This window comes from Euphorbia lathyris, chromosome 8 (genome assembly GCF_963576675.1).
Source record: "Euphorbia lathyris chromosome 8, ddEupLath1.1, whole genome shotgun sequence".
NCBI lineage: Eukaryota > Viridiplantae > Streptophyta > Magnoliopsida > Malpighiales > Euphorbiaceae > Euphorbia > Euphorbia lathyris.
In genome coordinates this window covers 21,361,056-21,386,124 of record NC_088917.1, presented here as the reverse complement: position 1 = coordinate 21,386,124, position 25,069 = coordinate 21,361,056, and the positions used below count along the sequence as shown (strand labels likewise).

The 25,069-nt window shown below is 34.7% G+C and overlaps 1 protein-coding gene across 2 annotated transcripts; it reads left to right on the top strand.

The window, feature by feature from the left end:
* Window positions 1-1,896: 1,896 nt before the first annotated feature.
* Window positions 1,897-5,043, top strand: LOC136204209 (rac-like GTP-binding protein ARAC7). 2 transcript variants are annotated; one of them, XM_065995421.1, is made up of 8 exons: window positions 1,897-2,146; window positions 2,711-2,798; window positions 2,889-2,998; window positions 3,935-3,998; window positions 4,089-4,153; window positions 4,234-4,299; window positions 4,377-4,483; window positions 4,712-5,043. In XM_065995421.1, exons 1-8 carry the CDS (start codon window positions 2,048-2,050, stop codon window positions 4,740-4,742), a joined length of 630 nt encoding a protein of 209 aa, XP_065851493.1. In that variant the 5' UTR covers window positions 1,897-2,047; the 3' UTR covers window positions 4,743-5,043. The 2 variants fall into 2 exon arrangements, with proteins under 2 accessions (XP_065851493.1, XP_065851494.1); XM_065995422.1 differs by lacking the exon at window positions 1,897-2,146 and adding an exon at window positions 2,215-2,356.
* Window positions 5,044-25,069: the final 20,026 nt, after the last annotated feature.

Sequence of the window (25,069 nt, the reverse complement as noted above, 5' to 3'; positions counted from 1 at the left end):
AGTATATACTTATACTTAACAGATGTGCTTTAGTCCAAGCCATCGAGACCAACAACAACTCTGACAAACAAAAACTCATTACTTATTATATTAGTTTTTCAATGATTTTGTTATTGGAAAATGTTTTCCTTAGTTTTTCCATTGGTAATTTTGCATGTTTTCTTATACATGTTTTCAGCAACTATTATATTATATTGGTCCTAATCTATTCGATCTCCCTTGATCTCCATATGCAAGCTTGTCTTATTGGCTATTCATAAGCTAATCATTGCAGGTTTCTTGGTTACCCATCGCTTCAATGGTTCTTTATATCTCTATAATCACTTGGTTCGTCCAAGCAATCGATTTGATCAATCGATGGTTTGGACGAACCAAATGATTATAGAAGTACAAAGAACCATTGAAGCGATGGGTACCCGCTATGAAGAGCTAATAGGACAACCTTGCATATGGAGATCAAGGGAGATCAAATAGATTAGGACCAATATAATAGAATAACAACCGAAAACATGTATAACAAAACATGCAAAATTACCAATGGATCAACTAGGGAAAACCATTTTCCAATAACAAAACCATTGAAAAACAAACCCAATATTAATGAGTTTCTGCTTGTCAGAGTGGTTAATATAAGCTTTATGTCTTTATTATTAATTGTTACTATATTAAATTACATTAAATATAATTTTTTACTCCCTTGATATTCCCATATAAATAACTAATTTAATTTATTATCATATTTATTTTTAGCAACTCCTTTAAGTAAATATCTAATTTAATATATACCATAATTAATTATAATCCTAATTAATTATATAACCATAATTTTTAAGATGTGGCATTTATTCCTAATAAATTATATACTCTAATTTTTAAGATGTTACAAATTCTCTAGTAACCACCATTCATAATGTAAAAGGAATTCTAATAGTTTAAGGGGTGTTTGGTTGCTCATTTTCATGTTTCTGTTTGTTTTTCAATTCAAAAAGGAGAGTTTTAAGTGTTTGGTTAGTAACTTTTACATAGCATTTTACAGCAACAGTAAAAAGTAGGTAAAGCAAACGGACCCTAATCGTCATTTCTCTTCTATATAATCATTCTAAATTATTCATTTTAAACTTCAAAATTCTATTATTTGTTTTGAGCTAGCAAAATTGAGATAGCAAAGGTACATTTCTAATGAAATCAATTTTTTCTTTTACAGCATATAATATATGAAGGTATATATAGTATGTAGACATAGCAATAGCAATAAATAATGGTATCCAACATTAGTTGGAACCCAACTAATGCAGAAGAGAAAAGTGGGCCCCACTTTTCCTGCATTTCGAAAAAAAAAAAACTTGTGTTGAATTTGAAATTTTATTGAGGGCGACGATAAAGTGATCCAGTGGCCCCTTTGACTAAAGACAAATCACTCTCTCTCTCAATCCTATTTTTTTTAATTTTTCTTAGGTTAATAATTTATTAGTGCGCTTATTTTTAACTAACACATTGTTTAATCTTTTTATTTTAAAAAATACTTTTTATTTTTTATCAATATTAATCTGTGGTCCTTTTATCTATTTTTTTATATTTTTAAGTGGACATATATTAGCTTTTAGGACAACCACAGTGCAATACAAGTTGACTGTCTTACTCTGTTATTTTATATATGTCTATTTATCCTAAAATATAACGATTATAAATCTAAAAAAAACTAGATAAAAGGATCAAAAGGTTAATATTGGTAAATGACAGACAGTGACCTTAAAATGTGTTTTTCAAAATAAAAGAACCAAACAGTGTGTTAGATAAAAACTAAGGAGTAATAAATTATTTACCTTTTTCTTATTAAGAGGGTCTTGTTTTGCAAGTTTGCCTTCTAAATCTTCCATATGTAACCACACTGTACTCTCCTCCTCCTTTAACTTTTCTCCTCAACCTTTTTCCTTCCAAGCATCTCCTTTTTTTCTTCCTCTTTGTTATTTTTAATATTATTGTTTATTTGGAATAAATTTAGCTAAAGAAAGAAGGCAGTGTTGTGGAAGTTTTTAAAGAAGAGAAGATGAGTGCTTCCAAGTTCATTAAATGTGTCACTGTTGGAGATGGAGCTGTTGGAAAAACTTGCATGCTTATTTGTTACACCAGCAACAAATTCCCAACTGTATTACATCAATCATCTCTTCTTTCAAAGTTCATTCATTTTGTTTTGTTTTTTTGCCATTTCTTCATATGGGTTTTTGTTTTTTTGCTCAGTTGAAATGGATCCTATGTGAAAGCTGGAGTCTTTAATTGTTTTTTGCTTATTTCAATGGAAGATATTAAATGGGTTCTCATGTTTTATGCAATTTACCACAGCTGGAATGGATACTATGTAAAAAGCTATTGATTTTTGCATTTCCAATCAAAAATATTGAATGGGTTCTTATGTTTTTATGCATATTCAAGCAATTTTCTGTTTGCACTGAGCTGAAATGGATCCTATGTGAAAAGCTATTGATTTTTGCATATTTGAATAAAAAATGTTGAATGGGTTCTTATGTTTTTATGCATATTCAAACAATTTATTAGCAATTTTCTTGTCAACTGAAATGGATCCTATGTAAAAGCTAGAGTCTTTAATTGATTTTTGCATATTTCAATGGAAGATAGTGAATGGGTTTTCATGGTTTGTGCATATTCAAACAATTTAGGGATCTATTGCTCACTTTTTAATTGTTCTTGGCAGGATTATGTACCCACAGTGTTTGATAATTTCAGTGCTAATGTAGCTGTGGATGGGAACATTGTCAATTTGGGGCTTTGGGATACTGCAGGTGAGTACCTGGATTTTTTCATCCAAAAATGGAATCTTGAGTTAAGTGGGTTTTAGTGATTGCTACTGATACTTTTTTCCTCAATTAAAGGTCAGGAGGATTATAGCAGATTGAGGCCATTGAGTTACAGAGGAGCAGACATCTTTGTATTAGCTTTCTCATTAATCAGCAGGGCAAGTTATGAAAATGTCCTTAAGAAGGTAAAAACACTTTAGACTTTAGAGCCGTTGATGCCTTTTTCATATCCTTTCTTTTTATTATCTCTTTTCCTATACATCTGCTTACACTTTTTTTGCTTTTATATCCTTTTACTTTCTTTTTGCAATGCTTGTTTTTAGGGGTTGTCAATTGTGTAAGTAGGTCGTGTTCGTGTCATGTCAGTTCCAGATTAGTATCAAAATGAGTTAACCCAAAAAGTTATGTGTCATAATTGTGTCAATACAATGGGTTAGTCTTGTTTCCATGTCCTGTCGGAGGGTCACATGTGATTTTAATACCTCTGGTAATGTTAATGGTAACATTTAAAAACATAGAAGAATATAATATACTTTAAATATTTATGTCAGTTTTGGATTAGCTGATTAACTCTAACGGTCCACAAATTTGATCCAAAATCTATTTGATAAACCCCTGAAATGCTTATATTATGTTGCGTTCGTCATATGTAACTTTATTATCTCTATGACATAAAAATATGAAACTTTTAAGTCGCGTTTGAAGGTGAAAAGTGTAATTTTATTACTACGTGTACAAATATAAGAGAATATAATAACAATTTTAAATATTTATGTCTTTTTCGAGTTAGCATGTCAACTCTAACACAATCCAAAAATTTGTGTCAATTTCGTATCAACTGAAAAATGACCCGCTATCTGTTTAATAAAACGCTATCCGACTAAATTCGTGTTTGGTTTGTGTTGTTAGTACACAATTTCCACCTCTATTAGTTCTAAATCAAAGCCCTACATACTTATTCATTTTGCACTTCACTTAACATAATTGAAAGTACATTTTCTTCATTTCTCAGTTAATAAAAATTGGATCTTTTTCTGCTAATCTAGAGGTCTTATTTCATAATTTACTTAATAGTGATCTGTAAATCTGTAACTGAAGTTTTCTCATTCCAATTTCTTCAGTGGATGCCTGAACTTCGCCGGTTCGCACCAAATGTTCCAATTGTTCTTGTTGGAACAAAATTAGGTAAGTTCTTGGATATCTAGTGTTCTAATCATCCTCATTTATGTGCATTGTATTATCTTAATCAACAAACATTCCTTCCGTATGTAACAGATCTTCGTGACGACAGGGGATATCAAGCTGATCATATGAATTCTAATGTCATAACATTTGCACAAGTATGTTTAAATTCCAGAACATAGTTCTTGATCATATGTTACATATTACAAGTAGCTAAAAATGAGCTTATAATGAATAGGGGGAGGAACTAAGGAAACAGATTGGTGCGGCGGCATATATAGAATGTAGCTCCAAGACTCAACAGGTAGATTACTTAAAAATGACTCGAACTTTCTCGTTTTGTATGGTAGAGATAATCATAGTTTCAATTTGATTGTTCAGAATGTCAAAGCTGTTTTTGATACTGCAATCAAAGTTGTTCTTCAACCTCCGAGGAGGAAGGAGGTGGCAAGGAAGAAAAGACGTCGTAGTTCTGGTTGTGCAATAGCGTAAGCGCCTCGTTTGACATTATAGTCACTCTCTTTTAATACTAGTAGCCAAGATACATTTGTTTATTGGTGCCATTTTAGCATTTTGCGTTAGTATTCGATCATTTCGATAAATTGGTAGCTCTTTTCGTCTGTGAAACCTCAACGTGGATTGCGGATACTATCTGCAGCTGCAAGTTCCACTGCATAGTCCTAGGATTCTAATGTGATGTGTTGATGAATTTGCAGAAGCATAATGTGTGGAGGTTGTGCTGCTTAAGGTGGAAATGAATCGCGCTAGGGCGGTTCGACTAAATGGTCTTTTTGGATTGGATGTTCATCACTTGATGATTCCTGATGGCTGGTGTTTAGATTTGTATGCTTTTTGTTAGTATTGTAACTTTGGGTTACCAGTTTTGAAGTAAAAGCTTACAATGTATGTAGGGAAATGTTGATTTTCTCATCTCAGTAAATTGAATTCCAGTTTGTGGTATTTGGTTGGTATAGTATTAACTTGTTTCTTGCTTCTTGCTAATACAATGTGTTATTTTTTTTCTAAGTGTCCGTTTGGTTTTTCTTTTCGTAATTCTTTTTTTACTTTTTCACTCCAAACAATATAATAGAAACGATTTAATTGGGATTGAAAACAACCGTTGATAGCTATTTTAAAAACAGTTAACTTCTACCCATAAACTAAATATTTAAGGCTTAATACCTCCTTTCAACTCTCTTTTATCTAGATGGCAGTGACATGGCACATACGTGCATCTAATGTTGGTAACACCAATATGTGCCATGTCACTGTCATGTAGGCAAAATGTATTGCAATTATTGAGTTTAGGGGTTAAAAGATTGACTACTAAGTATAAAGGTTAAGTGACAGAAGGGGACAAATTGAGGGGGCTGGAGAGGTATTAGATCCTAATTTAATAAAAGAATATTTTCTTTATAGTCCACAATCTAGTGTTCAAGAACAAAGTCGCCCGAATCGTTTTGGCTCCGTTTAGACATTTAAAATTGAGAATCCGTTCGGCTAGGAGCTTTGTGAGCGCCGATCAAAACAATTTTTTTTTCATCATTATTTTGATTTTTGGCTTTTTATAATTCACTTTCGGATTTTTGTATGGTTTTTGATGAATTGTGTTTACTATTTTCAGGTGTTTTTTTAATTTGTGTTCTCCACTTATTTTCATGATATGATTGAAAACTTTAAGGACACTATTATTTTTTTATGTTTCAGTTGTTTTAACGATATTGTTGTCGAAATATATTTTTTACGTGCTTTTAAAGATATATGTTATAAATATACGTGTTTTTCTATATCAAATGGTTTTCTATTATTATTTTTAAATAGTATAATACATATATAATAACGACCATTATATAAGAAAATACAAAAAATACAAATCTGATCAGCCTCTAATTAATTTCCGACTAATCCCCAATTAATTTTCAAAGACCAACCTAATCAAATACCATGTAGAAATTGTCAACGATGATCCAAGTCCTATTTTTCGTGTCACGGTTTTAAAATGCATCTACGTGTATTAGAAACACATTTTACTAATATAGTCTTAGACATTCTCTCTCTATTTTCGACATTAGATTCAATTTATTTCTCTCCTCATCAACATCTTTTATTGTCGTTTCTTGTTCAAATTTTCCACCTTGACGCTACCTCTTTAGGATCGGATCATTACAGTCTCGATATGAATCTCGAAAACCCGAAACTGATGTAACCAATATGTGTACATAATGTTTTGAACTTTAAGTTATTTGGATTCACTTCAAATAAACACACATGGAAAGTAGATGTATGATTAACCTAAATGGGGGTAAGAAACCAAAATGGAAATCTCCATCTTGATTCTTGAAGGAAAAGCAATTTCAGTTTGATGATGTAATGTAATAGAGAATTATGAACAAAAAAGGGTACATCAGCTTTAGACTTGGACTTCCAAAAGAAGATTCAAATTGTCAACTCTAAGTGAAATTGGGCCTACAAAATAACAGTTTGGTACTATTAGTTACCAGATATTTCATGTGCTACATAGTAAATTATTAAAATAATATAATAATAGTGTTCAAAAGAAGGACCACACCCACATGGTTCATTCCTCTTTAATCTAACTGTTTGACATTTTCTCACTTCCAATTTTTTCTGATTTACATTATTGGGTAAATTACATTTATGGCCACTGAACTTTATCTATTTTAATATTATGGTCATTATATGGTCGGGTAAATTACACTTATGGCCACTGAACTTTATCCATTTTCACATTATGGCCACTCAGTTTCATTTCTTCCTGGTATGGCCACTGAACCTCACACTTTTTAACACATGTGGCCACTCAATTTTAACTAACTTCTCAAAATGACAGTTAACGATCGTTAACGACTTCAAAATGAAAATATTCAAAAATTAAAGTTGTTCAGAACGACATTTACCATGAAATCATATTTTTTGGAGTTTTCTCTCTCTAAAAATTAACTTTCTCTCTTCTAAATGACCTCAAAACGAAAATTTTCAAGAATTAAAGTTCCTTAGAATATCATTAACGCTTTGGATTTTTTTATTTTTAACCGTCAATGGTCGTTTTGAGGCAGTATGTGGCCACTAGTGTTAAAAAGTGTAAAGTTCAGTAGCCATACCAGGAAGAAATGAAGTTCAGTGGCCATAATGTGAAATGGATAAAGTTCAGTGGCCATGGGTGTAATTTACCCTTATATGGTCACTAAACTTTACACTTTTTAATACCGATAGCTACTCAATGCTTCAAAACGACCGTGACGGTTTTAAAATAAAAAATTCAAAGAGTTAATTCTTGAAATTTTTCGTTTTGATGTCATTTATGTGTTGTTTGGTTAGGAGAAACTAAATTTTTAGAAAGAGAAAACTCAAAAAAAAAATGTGATTTTGCAAAATAAAAAATGTGGTTTAATGGTAAATGTTTTGAACAACTTTAATTTTTGAATATTTTCATTTTGAAATCGTTAATGGTCATTTCATGGAGTTAGGCTCTGTTCTTTATCGCTGAAAAAAACTGAACTGAACTGAACTGAATTGAACTGGACTGGACTGAACTGAATTGAATTGAACTGAACTGAACTGAACTGAATTGAACTAAACTGAACTGAACTGAATACTACTGAATACTGAACTGAATACTACTGAATACTGAAGTGAATTGAACTGAACTGAATTTAACTGAATGCTACTGAACTTAACTGAATACTACCGAACTTAACAATAATGATGATATTAGACTTTAAAATAATTTTAATGATAATATTGGACATTAATAAACTTATAATAATAATAATGGTTCTAACAAATATAATAATATCAATAATAAATAAATATATTATTAAAGATAAAACTAAATTGAATATCAAATAAAAGCTCGGGTTGATAAAATCTTAGCTCGATAAAAGCCTATGAAATTAAATAAAAATGAGTCTAATTTAAATTAAAAATACAAATTACATACAAACACAAATTTACATATAATTTAAAGCCTATGAAATTAAATACAAATTTTCATATGAATATAAACTCTTATTTTTATCCCTAACATTGATAAATTCGGTAAATTTTAGAAACAATTCATAATTTGGATGCAATTCCTAATTTTTAAATATGGATGCATACTTTAGTTTTAATTTTTTATTAAACGATATATACTTTAATAAACTATCATTTCTTGACTTTTATCTAATTTATAGATAATGATAAAGTATAAATAATAATAATAATAATAATAATAATAATAAATTATGATAAATTATAGATAAATAATAATAATTATTATAATATAATAAATAATGATAAATTATTGAATGCTGAAACTGAATGCTGAAACTGAATGTTGAACTGAACTGAACTGAACTGAACTGAACTGAACTGAATTGAATTGAACTGAACTGATTGTTACTGAAATTAAGTGATAAAGAACAGGGCCTTAGTTAAAGTTGAGTGACCACTGATGTTAAAAAGTGTCAAGTTCAATGGTTATACCGTTAAGAATTGAAGTTCAGTGTAAAGTTTAGTGGCTATGAGTGTAATTTACTCTTACATTATATGATTAAGTGGTATGGTGTCAATTTGATTTTTCTTTTTGTTGTTTTCTTTTTATTTTACAGCTTGGAACTTCTTTTCATCTTCAAAAACTTCAAAAGCAGAAAATGTCTCTAACTTTGAATCTTTTTCATTGTGTTCAAGTTTTCTTTTCCTACTTTGTCCCTGCTCCCTATACTAAGTCTGCAGTAATTCTACATTACATATCATTAGTGGTAATTACATGTATTCATGGACTGAGCCGAGCCGGCTTGGACGCAGCCTAACTGGGGTTTGCACATAATTATATTTCTATATTATATCGGACTCGAGTCAGACTAAATTTGATTAAAGAAACACCTGTTATAAGATATCTCGAATTCCCAAAGAAGTCAATCATCCCATAGAATGCTAGCCGATGACCCATACATATCCGGGTTATAACTCCAACTAGACGAGCGCTTAGATGAATGTTTGGACTCCATGGACCTAGAATGATGACTATTCCTTAATGGAGTCACTAGGCAACTCATTTACAAAATGGAAACTTTCCAAGAAACTATAAATGAGATAAGACGGAAACACACGGCCAAAATGGAGCGTGTTCAGGATCAACTTTGAGCCGCTAACTCAACACCTCAACAGTCTCCAGCAAAGAATTTGAGCAATGCTCTACTGAACATCACACTATTTTCGGTTTGGAGTTTGATAGATTGTTGTGTCAATTTGAAGAAGGATTCACTAGTATTTAGGATTGGTGGATTCTTTTTTTTCAAACTCTTCCATTATCTTTAAAAAAAAAAAATCAATCTTTATGTCGCGGCTTTATGACATTTGGAGTAGGGGTGGAAATTTCTGATAGGAAAACACGATTTTAAGAGACAACCCGATTAATACGACACGGTTAATATGAAAATTATTTTTTCAGCATTTAATGTTAGCAAATTCGCACTGGACCGGCCGGTCAGAACGGTTCAACCGGGAATCGGCATGAAGTCCGATCCGAGCTTGACTGGTTTAATTAACCTTTAGAAAACCGGTGCGGCAATGAACCAGTTCGACCGGTGGTTAAACCGGGAATCGGTGCAACCCAGTTCACACCGAGTTGATATTTAAAAAAAAATTTAATTAAAATTAAACTCTCTTTACATATAAAATTATATTTTTTTTAATTACTTATATCCGTTATATATTTAAGTCTCAATTTGATAAAACATAACAAACTAAAAGTTGTTTATAATTTGTTTTGGATATATATAATTTATGAAAATAATTTTAAATTAATTATATATATTTAATATATATATATTATTTATTTATTTATTACGTCATCTGGTCCGACCGAGCTATCCGATCCGATCAAGTGATTCGTGATTCAATTATAAATCCGGTTTGATTCCGGTCCTTATATAAAACCATATATATATATACTCTAAGAGTATCTCCAAGAGACTCTTAGTTCAATCTCTAAAAATAATATAAATAATTGACTCTTAGTGATTTAAGAGTGACTAAGACATATCATCTCCAACAATACTCCTTATACTCTCTCCTTATTTATTATTTTATCATTAAAATTATTAATTGTTGTTATATTTACCAATAGTGTGAGAGAGAGACTCTCCAATAATAAATTATTACTAAAAATGAATTAAGAGAGTATAGAAAGGCTCTTAGTGATTTGAGGAGCCACTAAGAGGCTGTTGGAGCTGATTTCTTATTCGTCCTCCTCAAATTTTAACTTAAGAGCCAATTTAAAAGACTGTTGGAGTCTAAAGATACTCGGTGCTAACGATTTAATAACTATCTTTGTAGCTTCAGAATGTTTCAGCGGGTTACTCGGTTGAAGCAATAGAGGCATAGATTGAGCTAGCAGCAAACCAAAGTGATCATGAATAAGTGGTTTCGCCTAAGTCTTTTGCCTCTTATAGGAGAATTAATGGTATTCATTTAGTCATTAAATAACTAATTAATTAAATAACACTTAACTTTAAACTTATTAAAATATCATCTTGTAGTAATTTAATTTCTACCTTAAATTTTGGATTAAGGTGCAAAAATACCCCGGAGCAATTTTACCCTTAACGTCTAAAATGTGTAATTTTACTCCTAACGTTGGAAGCCAAGAGCAATTTTACCCCTAACATTGATAAATTGGATCAATTTGAGAAATAATTCATCAAACTGTCTTTTCGATCATGAATCTTGTCATCTACACTTTACACGTACGTGTAACAAATCACAAACATATGTTGGGATGTGAAAAAAATAAATAAAAATATACTATCTTTTGTACAAATTGAAAAAAAAATCAAAAAATATTAATTCCCAATTCTATTATTAAATTATAAAAAAAAACATGAAATCCTTTTTTAGAACAAATTGATATGCATTTGGTACAGACTAAGAAACAAAAATATTTGTGTTTTATAATAGGGGTAAAATTACTCTTGGCTTCCAACGTTTGAAGTAAAATTGTATCATTTTAGATATTATGGGTAAAATTGCTCCTGATCCAAAACATTAGGGGTAATTTTGCACCGGTGGCCACTGTGACTGTTGACCATCATTTGTGACATTTGACTCTCATTATTGACATGTCTCTCTCTCTCATTTCCCATTCTAAAACCTAAGATACCAATTTTACCATTCTCCTCCTTCTCCATCTCCATCTCCATCTCCATCTCCTCCATGCAGGGGCAGAGCCAGCCCGGAGCCCGGGGGACCCGAAGCTCCCCCGGCCACCGGCTCCGTCCTTAAGTACAGTTAGTTTTATCTCGTGTAGCCCCCTCTAATATTGATATATATTTAACCTATGTAATATTATTTCAATAGTTTGAAGTGGTCAAGTTGGTTAAGAGTCTTGTTTTATTAAGATGAGAGGTTATGAATTCAAACCACACCAAGCTCATTTTTTGGTTTTATTTGAACTTTATTTTTCCAATTAGACTCTTTATTGTTTTATTTGAAACTCTCAATAGTCGGACTAAAATTAGCCCCCCAACTGTCAATTCCTGGCTCCACCACTGCCTCCATAGATCAATTTCTCTCTCTAAATACATCTTTCTCTAACTTTCCTTTCTCTCTCTATCACCATTAATCAGCAACGAATTTTATTCCGGTGCTATTCCGCTAGTAACCAACAGCGGAAATATAACCAAAATACCTTATTTTTGGAAAAAAACTTATTCGCCTCAGTTACCAAAGGCGATGATGCAGTCTTAGTTTTTTTAACATATTTTTTATTATTATTATTTTGATTGAAAATAATCTTTATATCAGTACATGCTTAAGAAATGTTTAGTTATTTACCTTGATTGAAAATGATTTTCTGTATTTGAAAAGCTAATCTTTGAATCCAATTTTTTTTTAGTAAAGCTGCTGAGCCCCAAAGAATAAAGGGTTCAAAGGATTTTTATTTACTGACATTGACATTATAAATATCGAAATTTCTTAAACTAAAACTTGTAGATTTACAATGTACAAAATGAAAATGCATGTAAAGTTCAAAATTCATTGCTCTTATATGGAATTGGAACACATTAAATCCAAGGATGAGACGAAGAATTAGAGCCCGTTTGATAACAACAAAAATCATTTAATCTATAAATCACTTAAATTAATAGATTAAGCACTTATTTAATTTAAAACATCAAAGTGTCAACTAATGCTGTCTCGCTTTTGACGAGTTTTGGTCTCGCTTTTGACGAGTTTATCTTCTCCGATTGAATTGCCCCTGATCGGTTCGCCGGTTCTAGTTTGTTTTCTCAGTAATTGGTTTTCTTATTTGTTTTAGTTGGGTTAATTCTTGTTTGTCTTCAAAAAGTGGAATGGTCTTCTTTGATGGAATGGATGTTTTTTTGCTTTTCCTGGTTCGATGTTGAGTTTGGTTCTTGCTCTTATTGTGATAATTATTAGATTGTCTTCTCCTTTTGATTTGTCGCTCTCCGATTGAATTGATTTCTTCATTTTTTCTGTTGCTCTGATTGGTTGCTTCCGCTGCTTTTTGTCATCTTTAATGGATCCGTTTGGATCTAGGGTTGATCAATTCACACTTGAGGAGGAAAACTCTATTCCTCTGATTATTGCACAGGATGATATTGTGGAGGTTCGCCCCCCTTCATGGAGCATTATTGGGTCTTTCTTAACAACCAGAGGTATTAAAGGCCCTGTGATGAAGAATGTTTTGGCTGATCTTTGGCGGCCCTCGCGTGGTTTGTGTATTTCTGATCTAGGTCCAAATTTGTATCAGTTTGAGTTCTTTCATGCCTTAGAACGAAACAGAGTGTTGAAGGGCGGCCCCTGGACTTTTGAACAACACTTATTAATTCTTGCTCCCATGATTGAAGGTTCTGATCCACGAGGTTTACGGCTTGATTCTACTGATTTTTGGGTTCAAGTTCATGAGCTTCCTTCTGGTTTTATGTCTGATTGTGTGGCTAAACATATTGGGAATTTTATTGGAAAATTTATTGAGTCAGATCCAAATAATTTCTCTGGGATGGGTAGGGCTTTTATGAGGATTCGAATTTCACTCAATGTCTTTAACCCTTTGAAAAGAAAAATGAAGATAGCAAAATCTGGAGGGGATTTTAGTTGGATCCATTTTAAGTATGAACGACTTCCGACTTTTTGTTTCTTCTGTGGATGGATTGGGCACTCGGACAAGTATTGTGATATTTTACTTGACATTCCAGATCCAGATGGTGCAGAGAGGGTCTATGGAGCTTGGATGCGTGCTCAATCTAGAAGAAGTGCTATGCTTTTACAATCTCAATTTTTGCTATCAGCACCACCTGTGATATCTTTGCCAATTTCAGAGTCTGGTGCAGCTGCGGATTCTGTTAGCCAACTTGCAAATCAAAATCCTATGCAAGATGTTCCTTTACATTCAGTGAGCTCTACTATTACCCAACAGATTATCCCATTGGCTTTGAATAATGTGTCATCTGCAGCTGGGTTTTATTGCTCAGGATACGTCTGATGAAATTATCATCAATGAATCTAAACGTCGAAGGCATGAGATTGAATTGCAAGGAAATTCTTTTCTAGGGGATCAACATTCTAAGGGGAATATGGATTGTGACATTAGTTTCTCAGAGCAAAAAACTTGAGTATGGCGGGTTCTGGAGATCAGACCCGCCGAGCATCATGAGTACCTTAAGTTAGAACTGCCGAGGTGCGGGTAATGCTCGGACAGTTCGATTTGTTGCCGATTTAGTTCGGAAATTTTTACCCGATTTTGTGTTTTTGATGGAGACTAAATGCAATCGAATTAAGCTGGAGGAACTGAAGATTCATATTGGTTTTGAGGGTGTTTTTTGTGTTGATCCGTGCAATTTAAGTGGTGGAGTTGCGCTGTTTTGGAAGAAAAATGACACGGTTCATCTCCTCCAATATGCACGAAATTTTATTGATGTTCGTGTGACTATTGAGGGTTTAGAGCAGTGGCGGTTGACTGGTTTTTATGGTTTCCCGGAAGGAAATAGGAGGCAGGATTCTTAGCTTCTTCTGAAGCACTTATCTAGAAGTTCCCATCTTCCATGGGTGATCATCGGAGATTTTAATGACATCTTGATGCAGTCTGAAAAGCGGGGTGGCAGACGTCGCTCTCCTTCTTTGATTCGGGGTTTTTCTGAGGAAGTTAATTTTTGCGGTCTTGCTGAGGTTAAAATGGTTGGATACCAATTTACTTGGGAGAAGGGGCGTAATTTTTCAAATTTTGTGGAGGAAAAATTAGACCGTGCTTTTGCAACCTCTGCCTGGCATTCGAAGTTCTGTGCAGCCCAGGTAATTAATGAGGATACTTTGTATTCTGATCACTTTGCCATCTTTCTTTCTATCTCTCAATTTGCAGCTCGTCCTCATCGCAAATTTCGGTTTGAAAATTGTTGGGTTCATAAGGGGGATTGCCGAGGGCAAGTACTTCATGGCTGGACCAGTTCTGTATTATCTGATCTCCCACGGCGTCTCAAGCATTGTGGTGAGACCCTTCTTAGCTGGCGTGAGAACCTTCGCAATCAGTTCAAGGAGAAAATTTTGGACTGTCAGAGGTGTCTAAAAGTTCTAAAGTGGCGTACTGATTCAATCTCTCAGTCTCAGTTCATGGAGGCCAGAAAACTTCTTGATAGTTTGCTATTGCAAAGAGAGCTTTACTGGCACCAATGATCTAAGCAGTTGTGGCTTAAAGAAGGAGATATGAACTCCAAATTTTTTCATTCCTCTGCTACTAACCGTCGTAGGAAAAATCATCTCACTCGGCTTCGGGATGCAGGTGGAGTTTGGCATGATTGGCAAACTGGGCTTGATGGTTTACTGATTAATTACTTTTCCAACATTTTTATGAGTGATAATTGTGATGCGGAGGCTGTTTTATAAAATGTGTTACCAAAAAGTTCTGATGATCAGAATTTGGAATTGCTTCGACCGTTTTGTGCTGAGGAGATCAAGATTGCAGTTTTTTCCATGAGCCCTGATAAGAGTCCTGGGCCGGATGACTTTAATGCTTATTTCTATCAGCGTTTTTGGGACATTGTGGGAGAAAAGGTCACTGCTTCGTGTTTAGAGTCGCTGAATTCGGGAGTTTTCCCTGAAGACATTAATGAGACAAATCTGGTTCTTATTCCGAAAATTTCAAAGCCGGAGCTTGTTACTGACCTTCAGCCCATTGCTTTATGCAATGTCATTTACAAAATTCTTTCTAAGGTTATTGCTAATCGGTTAAGCCTCTTTTTCCTGTTATTATTTCTGATACTCAAAGTGCTTTCATAAAAGGAAGACTCATATCTGATAACGTCATGTTAGCTTTTGAAGTAAATCACTATATGAAAAGGAAAACGCAACGTAAAGTCGGTTATGCCTCACTAAAATTGGATATGTCGAAAGCTTATGATAGAGTGGAATGGGGATTCCTTGAGAAGATGATGATCAAACTTGGTTTTCATGCTCGTTGGGTTCAGTTAATAATGCAATGTGTCAGTATGACTAGGTATCATATTGTTGGAGGTAATTCTGTTCTTGGTCCTATTCTCCCATCCCGTGGTATTCGGCAAGGTGATCCACTCTCTCCATATCTCTTTCTAATTTGTGCCGAGGGGCTGTCTTTATCTCTTACTAAATTGGAGTCCAATGGTACTATTCATGGCTGTAAGTTTGCTCAAGGGGCTCCTCCTATATCACATTTGTTTTTTGCTGACGATTGCTATCTGTTTTTCCGAGCTTCTCACTTTGAATGTGATGCAATTATCTCTTGTTTGTCTGATTATGAAAAAGCTTCTGGTCAAAAAATAAACTTCAGTAAGTCCGTCATTTCTTTTAGTAGAAACTGTGATTCGCGGCTTCGTCTTGAATTGAGCTCTAAATTGCAGATTCCGGTTACTTCTGAATCGAGCAAGTATCTTGGCCTTCCTTCACTCATCGGGAGGAAAAAAAATTGATATCTTCAATTATCTTGATTGCTCTTTTAGGAAGAAAATTAATAATTGGAGATCAAAGTTTCTTTCTAAAGCGGGAAAAGAGATTATGATTAAATCTGTTTTGCAGGCATTACCTTCCTATGCAATGAGTTTGTTTCTTATTCCTGAATCACTCTGTGCGGATTTGGAAAAGCTTCTTAATGCTTTCTAGTGGGGCTCAACTGATAATTCTCGCCGCTGCATACATTGGCAATGTTGGGATCGTTTATGCCTTCCGAAAATGATGGGTGGTATGGGTTTTCAGAAATTACGTCACTTTAATCTTGTGCTACTTGCGAAGCAGGGTTGGCGTCTTTTGAATTTTCCAACTTCACTTGTGGCAAGGGTCTGCAAAGCCAGGTATTATCCTAAATCTTCTTTTCTTGAGGCAAACCTTAAGGCTAATCCAAGTTTTATTTGGAGAAGCATTTTTGCTAGGAGAGAGATTGTGAGGAGTGGGGCAAGAAGGTTTACTAGTATGGGAAGTAGTATTAATGTTTGGACGGATCATTGGCTCCCTGACTCTGTACATCCCTATGTTGAAAGTTCACCTCCCCCTGGTTTGGAAAATATTACTGTTGACAATCTTCGTGATTCGGATACTGAACAGTGGGATCCAGGTATTATTTCTGATTTGTTTCTGCCAAGAGATCAGTGTCTCATTAACCAGGTGCCTTGTAGTTCTCGTTTAGTGGATAATAAATGGTGGTGGTGTAAGGATCGATTTGGTGATTACTCTATGAAGTCTGGGTATCGAACTAGCTATGATATGGCTGGAATTTTGCAGAATGGTGTCCAATCTCGGATTTGGAACCGTATTTGGGGGCTGGCCATTCCTCTTAAGGTTCGTGTTTTCATTTGGAGGGCAGTGACGAATTGTTTACCTACACTTGTGGCTCTTTATAATAGGCGTGTTCCGATTAATATTATCTATACTTTCTGTGGGGCTGCTCCTGAGGATATTTTTCATGTGCTTTTGGATTGCTGTAAGGTAAGACAAGTTTGGAGTTTTGCATCAACAAGTGATAATAGTGGTAGAGTTAATTCTTTTATGGATTTTCTTCTTTTTGCGGTTGATAAATTTTGTTCTAAGGATTTGGAGATTGCTTGTATGCTTTGTTGTTGTCACGTCCGGGTCTAAATTTCTAGAATTTATACCTTGATAGTAATATATATGATAATTATTAGGTGTGTGATTTTTATTTGGTGCTATAGAACAAGTTTGGAGTTAATTTGATGTTTTTATGTGTAAATTAAAAGTTAAGATAATTTTTAAAAGATTATAGAAAGATGGAGGATCAAATATGATATTTATCAAATTTGGATATATATTATCAGATTCTTCCGGATCATCTGCATCATCTTTATCTTTTCTTTTCTGTTTTTATTTCCTTTTAAATTCATCAATTTTCTCTAAACCGTTTCTCCACCGTTTCTTTGATTTACGGAGATTCGACCGTCCGAATCACTCGAAATTGAAACTATAGTATCCTTATACATAGATCTAAGTCCTAACCGAAGAGTTTTTGAGTTTCGGCAATGTTTGGAGGGAAATGTCTTAGACAGGATTTAGAGAAGAATTGAACAGGTGTATTTTAGCCAAGGTAAGTAACTATCAACTATATTTTGAGTTTTATGTATATAGATATATATATATAATCAAAGAATTTTCAGAAATTGATATTTTAGGGTTATGCAGAAATTTTGTAAAATTGGGGTTTTTCACGATTTTGCTTTTTATTGTGAAATTATGGTTCAAATGAAGCTATTGACTATGCTTCTATGTGAATTTCAGATTTTACTTGATTATATTGATTTAAGGCTTGATTTGGTTGATTTACATATATACATATATGTTTTTGGTTTCAATGTATATATATATATATATATTGAATAAAATGAATTTGATGATTTCTTACGAATTGTTTTTGGATTGAGAAATCTGTTGCGGTTATTGTTGTTATTATTTTGGATTGAAGTCCAAATATGATTTTTATGATACAAAAGGGCTAATTGAAGCCAAATGATTTATGGTTATGAAATATTTTGGCATTTGATTGTGAAAGGAAATTTGAGCACGTTATGATTTTATGATTTTATATCCATCGAGAGTTATCTGGATCGGTGGTTTTATATTTGAAGACCATGTTCAGTGAGGGACATGGCCTGTGTACACAGTCTGAAGACCTATTGGGTATGGCAGCGAAGTGTTGGGTAAGACCATATGGGATAGGCAATGTTAAGAGACGTCTCGACTATATATATGGTTATGGATTGATACTTAAGGGGAGAAACTCGAGGATGGATACAATGTTTTAAGTTCATTTGGATTATATTTTCGGTTATGATTGATTTTGATATAAGGTTTTACGTTTGATTGATTATGAGTTGGTTTGATAAAACATTTATTTGATTACAAGTTGGTTGAATAAAAGATTTATTTGATTATGAAATGGTTTGATGAAACGTTAAGTTTTGAGTATATTTGAGAAGGTTTTGATTAAATCCCTTTATAAAGGTATATATGTAGCTATGTTAAGTAAAGTTGGTTTTTATAGCTGATAGTTTCTTACTGAGATTTTTGTCTCACGTTTTTAAATGTTTAAATATTTTTAGGTGAGAAAGTACATGATATAGAGAAGGTTACCGACCGATTAGGCGAGATTTGGAAGTTGGCTGCTTAATGTTAGATTAACTTTGGTATTTCAATTGTAATATAATGATATTTGGATAAATTGGAGACTCCTAAGTATTGATTATGATCTTTCTATTTCACGCCCGATGCCGATTGAGGTAGTTTAGGGTCGGGTGTGACAGTTGGGCTTTATGGAATGATCGTAATGCGAGGCTATGGACTAACTCTTCTTCGCCTTCTGGTATTATTTTTAGCAATGCCACTGCACTTCGTTCTAAATGGCAGCAGGCACGTCTTGCAAATGGCTTTGATTCACGAGGCTCATCTTCGAACTGTATCTGCTGGACTCCGCCATCTGCTGATTCTTTCAAGCTTAATTTTGATGCTTCAGATTTTCACACGGCTGGTTTTTTGGGTTATGGTGCTGTTCTTCATGATTCTTCTGGTTGTTTTCTTGCTGCTGTTAATGGATTGATGCCCCTTCAATCTGATTCGATTTTGTCTGAGGCGTTGAGCTGCAAGGAGGCACTTAGTTGGCTACAGACTACTGGTTATCAGTGTTGAAACACCTTTCCACATGATTTTGATTTGACAAAATTATTTAAGTTAATCTCATGATTAAGACAATTAAATTTAAGTGCTTTGATTTAATTGTACTAATGTGTTTGTTCAATGTTGAGTATATTAACTAATGAGAACAGGAACTAAGTGTTAAATAAGAAAGACAGAACAAAGTCAACATGAGCAAAGATACATAGCAGAAGCTGAGTAAAACGTAACTCAGCCTTGGTAAAAGAAAAGTCTTCTTCAGAATAACGCTTGAAGGCGAAGCCGATCGAAGAAGCTGAGTAGAACGTAACTCAGCCCCGTCAGAAGATATCTTAAAGGCAAAGCCAAACGATCAAGCTGAGTATTCGTCAAGAAAATGCCAATGATCCGTTGACTAAAAGACAAACGCCTGACGCAGGTCTGCAACAATTCAGAAGCCTCAGAAATCCACCTAGAGACCTTTTCGAGATGCATGGATCAACTGGCATTTGGCAAAAAGACAAAACTGGCGCTAGAAAACGAACCTGGCGCAAGAAGATGAAACTGGCAAGCCTGACGCCTGCTGAATTCAGACGACAGGATTGGCCTGCAATTCTGAATGCTGACCTATCAATGACGAAAGAAGACCGTTTGAATTCAACGGATATGTCCGAATTCAAATCATTGAAGCTTCAGAAATTGCTATAAAAGGACAAGTTCATCACTTGGATCTTTTGCCGAATTACAAAAAGAGAAAAGACAAGCAAGATCTTCACTAAGTTAAAAGATCCAAAAGAGAAGCTGTCTGATTAGAAAAAACAAGTTCTTACACCAAATTCCAATCTTTGTGTAAAAGTCTAGAGTGAATTTGTATTCATCTAAAGTGTTCTTCATTTAGAGAGAACAATTTTGTATCAATCGTAAAGGTTAGAAGAGTGAAGCTGAGTACTCGGTTTTAGTACTCAGCGGTAGAGAAAATCTGAGTGTTCGGTCATAGCGCTCAGTAGGATTGAGTAGACGAATAGAGGATGGTACTCTTGCATACTCAATTGCTTTGTAAACAGTTTGTGATCTACCTTTAAAGAGCTCAGTAGTGGATTGAAAAAGCTCGGAGGGATTCTGGGGACTGGACGTAGGCGGTGAGGCCGAACCAGGATAAGACTGCTGAGTAATCTCTAACCCTTTCCTTTGATATATATATGTTTGTGTTGCTTGCTTAAATTACTCAGTATATAATTTGCATAAGCCGACGCTGAGTAATCAGAGTGCTGAGTTGGAAGCTGACCTAAAGTGTTACTTCCCAACTCACAATTGAATCAACTCTAGTCAGTGTCTGATTAAAGCTGTCTCACACTTCACTCAGCCTTGCTGACCTAAAGCTGCGTTAAATTATCAAACATTTAACTAAGTCGGCATTATTAAGCGAAAAAGTTATATTAGTTCCTGACCCCCCCTTAGAACTAATCATATTAAGTTACACGGGACCAACAAGTGGTATCAGAGCTCAGTAGCTCACTATTCAAGGTAAAACTATCTTGAGCTAATACCTGTAAATGGCTGAGAACAGCACTCATTTCCTTCCAGGAAATCAAACAACACAGATACTCCCTGAGGGATTATCTATTATTCGGCCTCCCTTGTTCTTTGGGTCAAATTATACATTTTGGAAGAACAGGATGAAAAACTTCATTCAGGCAACAAACATGAGTGCATCATTGGCAATAATCCAAGGCCCGTTTGTTCCCTATGAAATTATTGACGAAGTAAAGTCTGTCAAGAGTGAGTCTAAGTGGTCAGAGGATGACCTTAAAAAATTGCAAAATAATGCTTCGGCTATCAATATGCTTCACTGTGCGTTAGATGCTGCAGAGTACAACAAAATTTCAGGTTGCGAGTCAGCATAGGAAATCTGAAAGAAGCTGGAGGTGACCTATGAAGGAACAAGCAAGGTCAAGGAGTCCAAGGTGAATCAACACATGAGACTATACGAGCTGTTTGAGATGAACGAAAATGAAGATATCTCTGAGATGCACTCAAGGTTCACCAATATCATAAATGAGCTTAAGAGACTCGGTAAGAACTTCACAGAAGAATAACAAGTGAAGAAAATCTTAAGGAGTCTCCCCAAAAGCTGGCAAGCTAAGAAGACAGCTGTGGAAGAAGCTCAGGACCTGACCACGTATAAATATGATGAGCTAATTGGATCTCTGCTGACCCACGAGATCTCCATGAAGAATTTTGAGGCTAAAGAAAAGTCTGAGGACAAGAAGCAAAAATCTCTTGTCATGAAAGCTGACTCAACGGAAGCTGAATCAACAGATGATGAGGAGATGGCCATGTTCACCAGAAAGATGAAGAATCTGTTTAGAAAGAATGACAAGAACAGCAAAAGGCCATTCAAAAGAAGCGATAAGTACAAAGCTGAGTCCAGCGACAGCAGATACAAGAAGGACAGCTCGAAGCCTGTTACTTGCTTTGAATGCCATCAAACTTAGCACATTAAATCAAGATGTCCCACTCTGAAGAAGGAAAAGTGTAACATCCCTAAAACCCTAACATATACATCTTCCCACATTCATATATGTTTTCATGATTGAATACATACATTTTAGATTCATCGCATTGTCATTAGAAGTTTCATATGCATAATGCGATTACCGTGCGATTAGTAGACGATTAGTGTATCGTTAAGATGTAACGATTGGTTAATTGAGTTAGGACTTAAATGAATGAATGAATGAATTCATATGTCCTAAATTGATTAAGTTACACTTTAGGAGGGCTGAATTTGAGGTTTGTGAGCAAGCACGAGGTGTCACCCCAATATTAAAACAAAATACACCTCTTCATTTGCCAAATGATGTGCACAACTCATTCTTTATCTATTCCAGCCACAATTTCGACCAAAGCTTCAGCAAAACCTTCCTTGTTCATACCCTAAACCTCTCCAAAGAAAACTCTTCCAATTTCTTCCATTTTCGAGTCAAACAAGTCAAGTTAGGAAGCATATTAGGTGATAGACACGAGTTGAAGGTTAGTATGTTGTTTTAGCTTGTTTTCTATGAGTTTGAGATTCTGAAATACCTAGGTCTGATCATAGGATTTTTTGTGGATGAGTTGTGATGGAGTTTGTTGAGTTTTTGTGTTGTTTAAAGTGGTTATAGGCTGTCCAAATGAAAGATATGTATCAAGTGCCCTAAACAGAAATCTAGGGTACTGCTTTCAGTCATTTTGGAGCATGTTTTTCATATTGATATTCTTCGAATTTGAAGATACATAAAGAATAACATATGTTTCTATATGTGTTATGAAACCCTCTGTAAAATATGGGACTTTAATTCCATATATAGATGAAGAAAACCTAGATGGAACATGACTGCCTCGAAATTGAATGTCATGTGAGGCAGCCATGTTGATGTAGCATTTTGAGGACCTTAGATTCATAATTTGAGAAAGTTTATTTATACAAAAGTGTTCCTAACTACTTGAAGTATATGTATGTAAAAGGATTTGGCAATCCATTGTGTTTAGTATGAGCTAGGTTGAGTGAATTATGGTAGATGCAAATCTGGATAGTCTGTTTCTTGGCAGGAAACAGGACAGAATCATTTTGCATGCCATATATTGTGTAGAAGTGATCTTCACATGAATTTTGGATATGTTATACCCATATATGTCTAGTTTCAGTAGGTTTAAGAATCAGGGAATTTGGATTTATATAGAGAGAGTTATGGCAGAATGTGTGCAAGTAGGTCATGTGATGATCTAAGACAAAAGGATTAGATTGCATGAACTTTGTGGCATTAGTGTCTTGTAAATCATATAGCATTCCTTAGTTTATATTTTCATTAAGTTTATGTTAAGGCTAATTGGATCAATGTTATGTGACATTAGGAGGGCAAGGTGCAATTGAACGCACACCCGATCGTGTTGAATAGATCGAACCAAGTGCGACGGTAAGCATATTGCTTATATATGTGTATGAATGTATTGTGCCTTGTGACTTGTTGAGTGTGAGATGTGGTTGAATCTGATGTGAATGATGTGGATAATGTTTGAGTGTTTATGATACGTCATGATTGATAAGAAAGTGTTATGATTGAGTATGTTGCAGTGTTATGCGTAAATACGGCATGTTAAGCCTTGTGCACATACTGGAACTGAATAATGGTTGGATTATAAATGAATATGAGCTTGCTTAGATGGATATGTGAAATGGTCCAAGTTGAGAGTGCTATCCGAATATTGTGAGCCGGAAGCACATGTGTTGAGATATATGAGTACGTGAGTGAGTGTAACTCCTCCGTAGCACAGATGATTGTATTCCGAATTTAGTGAGCCGGAATACAGATTGGGCCCAAGGACCATTTTATATATATTGTCTAAGTACAGCAAGGCCTTTCTAAAATAAGTATTACTATAATAAGTGAAACAGGTGAATAAAGTCTAACTTGGTATTGATGATATATTTTGATTTGTGCTCTTTACATTACTTTTGTATATACATATATGCGTAATATGTTTATTGAGTAGGCAGCTCACCCCTTGCCAACAGATTTTACAGGTTAGGTGGAGTTCTTCTTGCTTAAGGTCGCACCAGCAGTGTCAGTCCATTCTCATCTAGGCATTTTGGAGTCTTGTGATATACTTTTGTTTTGTAAATCCTCTATGTAGGATAATGACTTAAACGTGTATTGTAAATTGTAAATGCTTTCTCTTATGTATAATATGTAAAGTTTATATGAGATTGAAGTTTATATGATTGAGAATTGAAAGCATGTCTATAACTGATATTGTGTGAGATATCATGTGATCCAAGTGAGGGGGTTACAAAAAGAAAGGCAGCAGAAAAGCAATGGTGGCAACATGGAGTGACAGTGATGAGTCAACCTCATCAGAAGCTGATGCCACTGAGTCAGCAAACATATGTTTCATGGCTGACGAATCTGCTGACCACTGCCGATCTGAGCAAGCTGATCTCTCAGATGGCTCTGACCAAGAGGAACACTCCAATGAGGTAACATCTCTTCTTTTGCTCAGAAATGAAATGGTTAATGCCCTGAGTGATCTCTATACACTGACCAAAAAGTGTAATAAGAAAATACGAGCACTCAGCAGGCGATGTGATGAGATTGAAGAGGTCAAACTCAGTGACCTCCGACATCTGCTCCAGGACAATACCAGACAAGATGAAAACTTGAAAATCATGCACGGGTTTATCTCTGAAGTCCAATCAGACTCTAAGAAGCTGAGAAAGGACATCACATCTATACAGAACCAGCTGAGTACATCGGCTAAGAAAAGGCTCTATCCAAATGCTGAGTATCAAGGTACTGGTCAGCATAGACCGTACACTCAGCAGAACAGTCAGTGTGACTGTTGAGGAAAGAGAGGACACACTATAAATGTGTGTTGGTATGCTCAGCACCATCATGCTGACCAAAAGTGGAAATACCCTCAAAGGGTAGTTTTTTATGACTATTGTGGTAAAGATGGCCACACCATAAATGTATGCCATCACAAAATAAAATATGATACTTCACCTATTCACGCTAACCAACGAGGACCCAAAAAGAATTGGGTACCTAAAGATGACTAGTTTAAATTGCAGGTGAGCCTGAGGTACGCGGAGAAGTCAAAGCTATGGTACATTGACAACGCATGCTCGAGGCATATGACTGGTGATGAAACTCAGTTCATCACACTTGTGCATAAACGAGGAGGAAATGTAAGTTTCGGAGACAACAAAAAGGGTAAGATAGTAGGATCAGGAACTATTGGAGGAAATCCTACTATTGAGTCAGTCTCCCTAGTCAGGGGTCTCAAATATAACCTATTGAGCGTTGCTCAGCTGTATGACATCGGTAGAAAGGTTGTATTTGATGCCACTGAGTGTCGGATACTCGAGGGAAAAACAAATGATTTGATTT

Bases quoted from the DNA above. Each gene is read 5' to 3' on its own strand.
- LOC136204209 (XM_065995421.1), top strand. From the start codon at position 2,048: ATGAGTGCTTCCAAGTTCATTAAATGTGTCACTGTTGGAGATGGAGCT. The intron at 2,999-3,934 runs GTAAAAACACTT...CAATTTCTTCAG, and splicing joins ATGAAAATGTCCTTAAGAAG to TGGATGCCTGAACTTCGCCG. The intron at 4,300-4,376 runs GTAGATTACTTA...TTGATTGTTCAG, and splicing joins GTAGCTCCAAGACTCAACAG to AATGTCAAAGCTGTTTTTGA.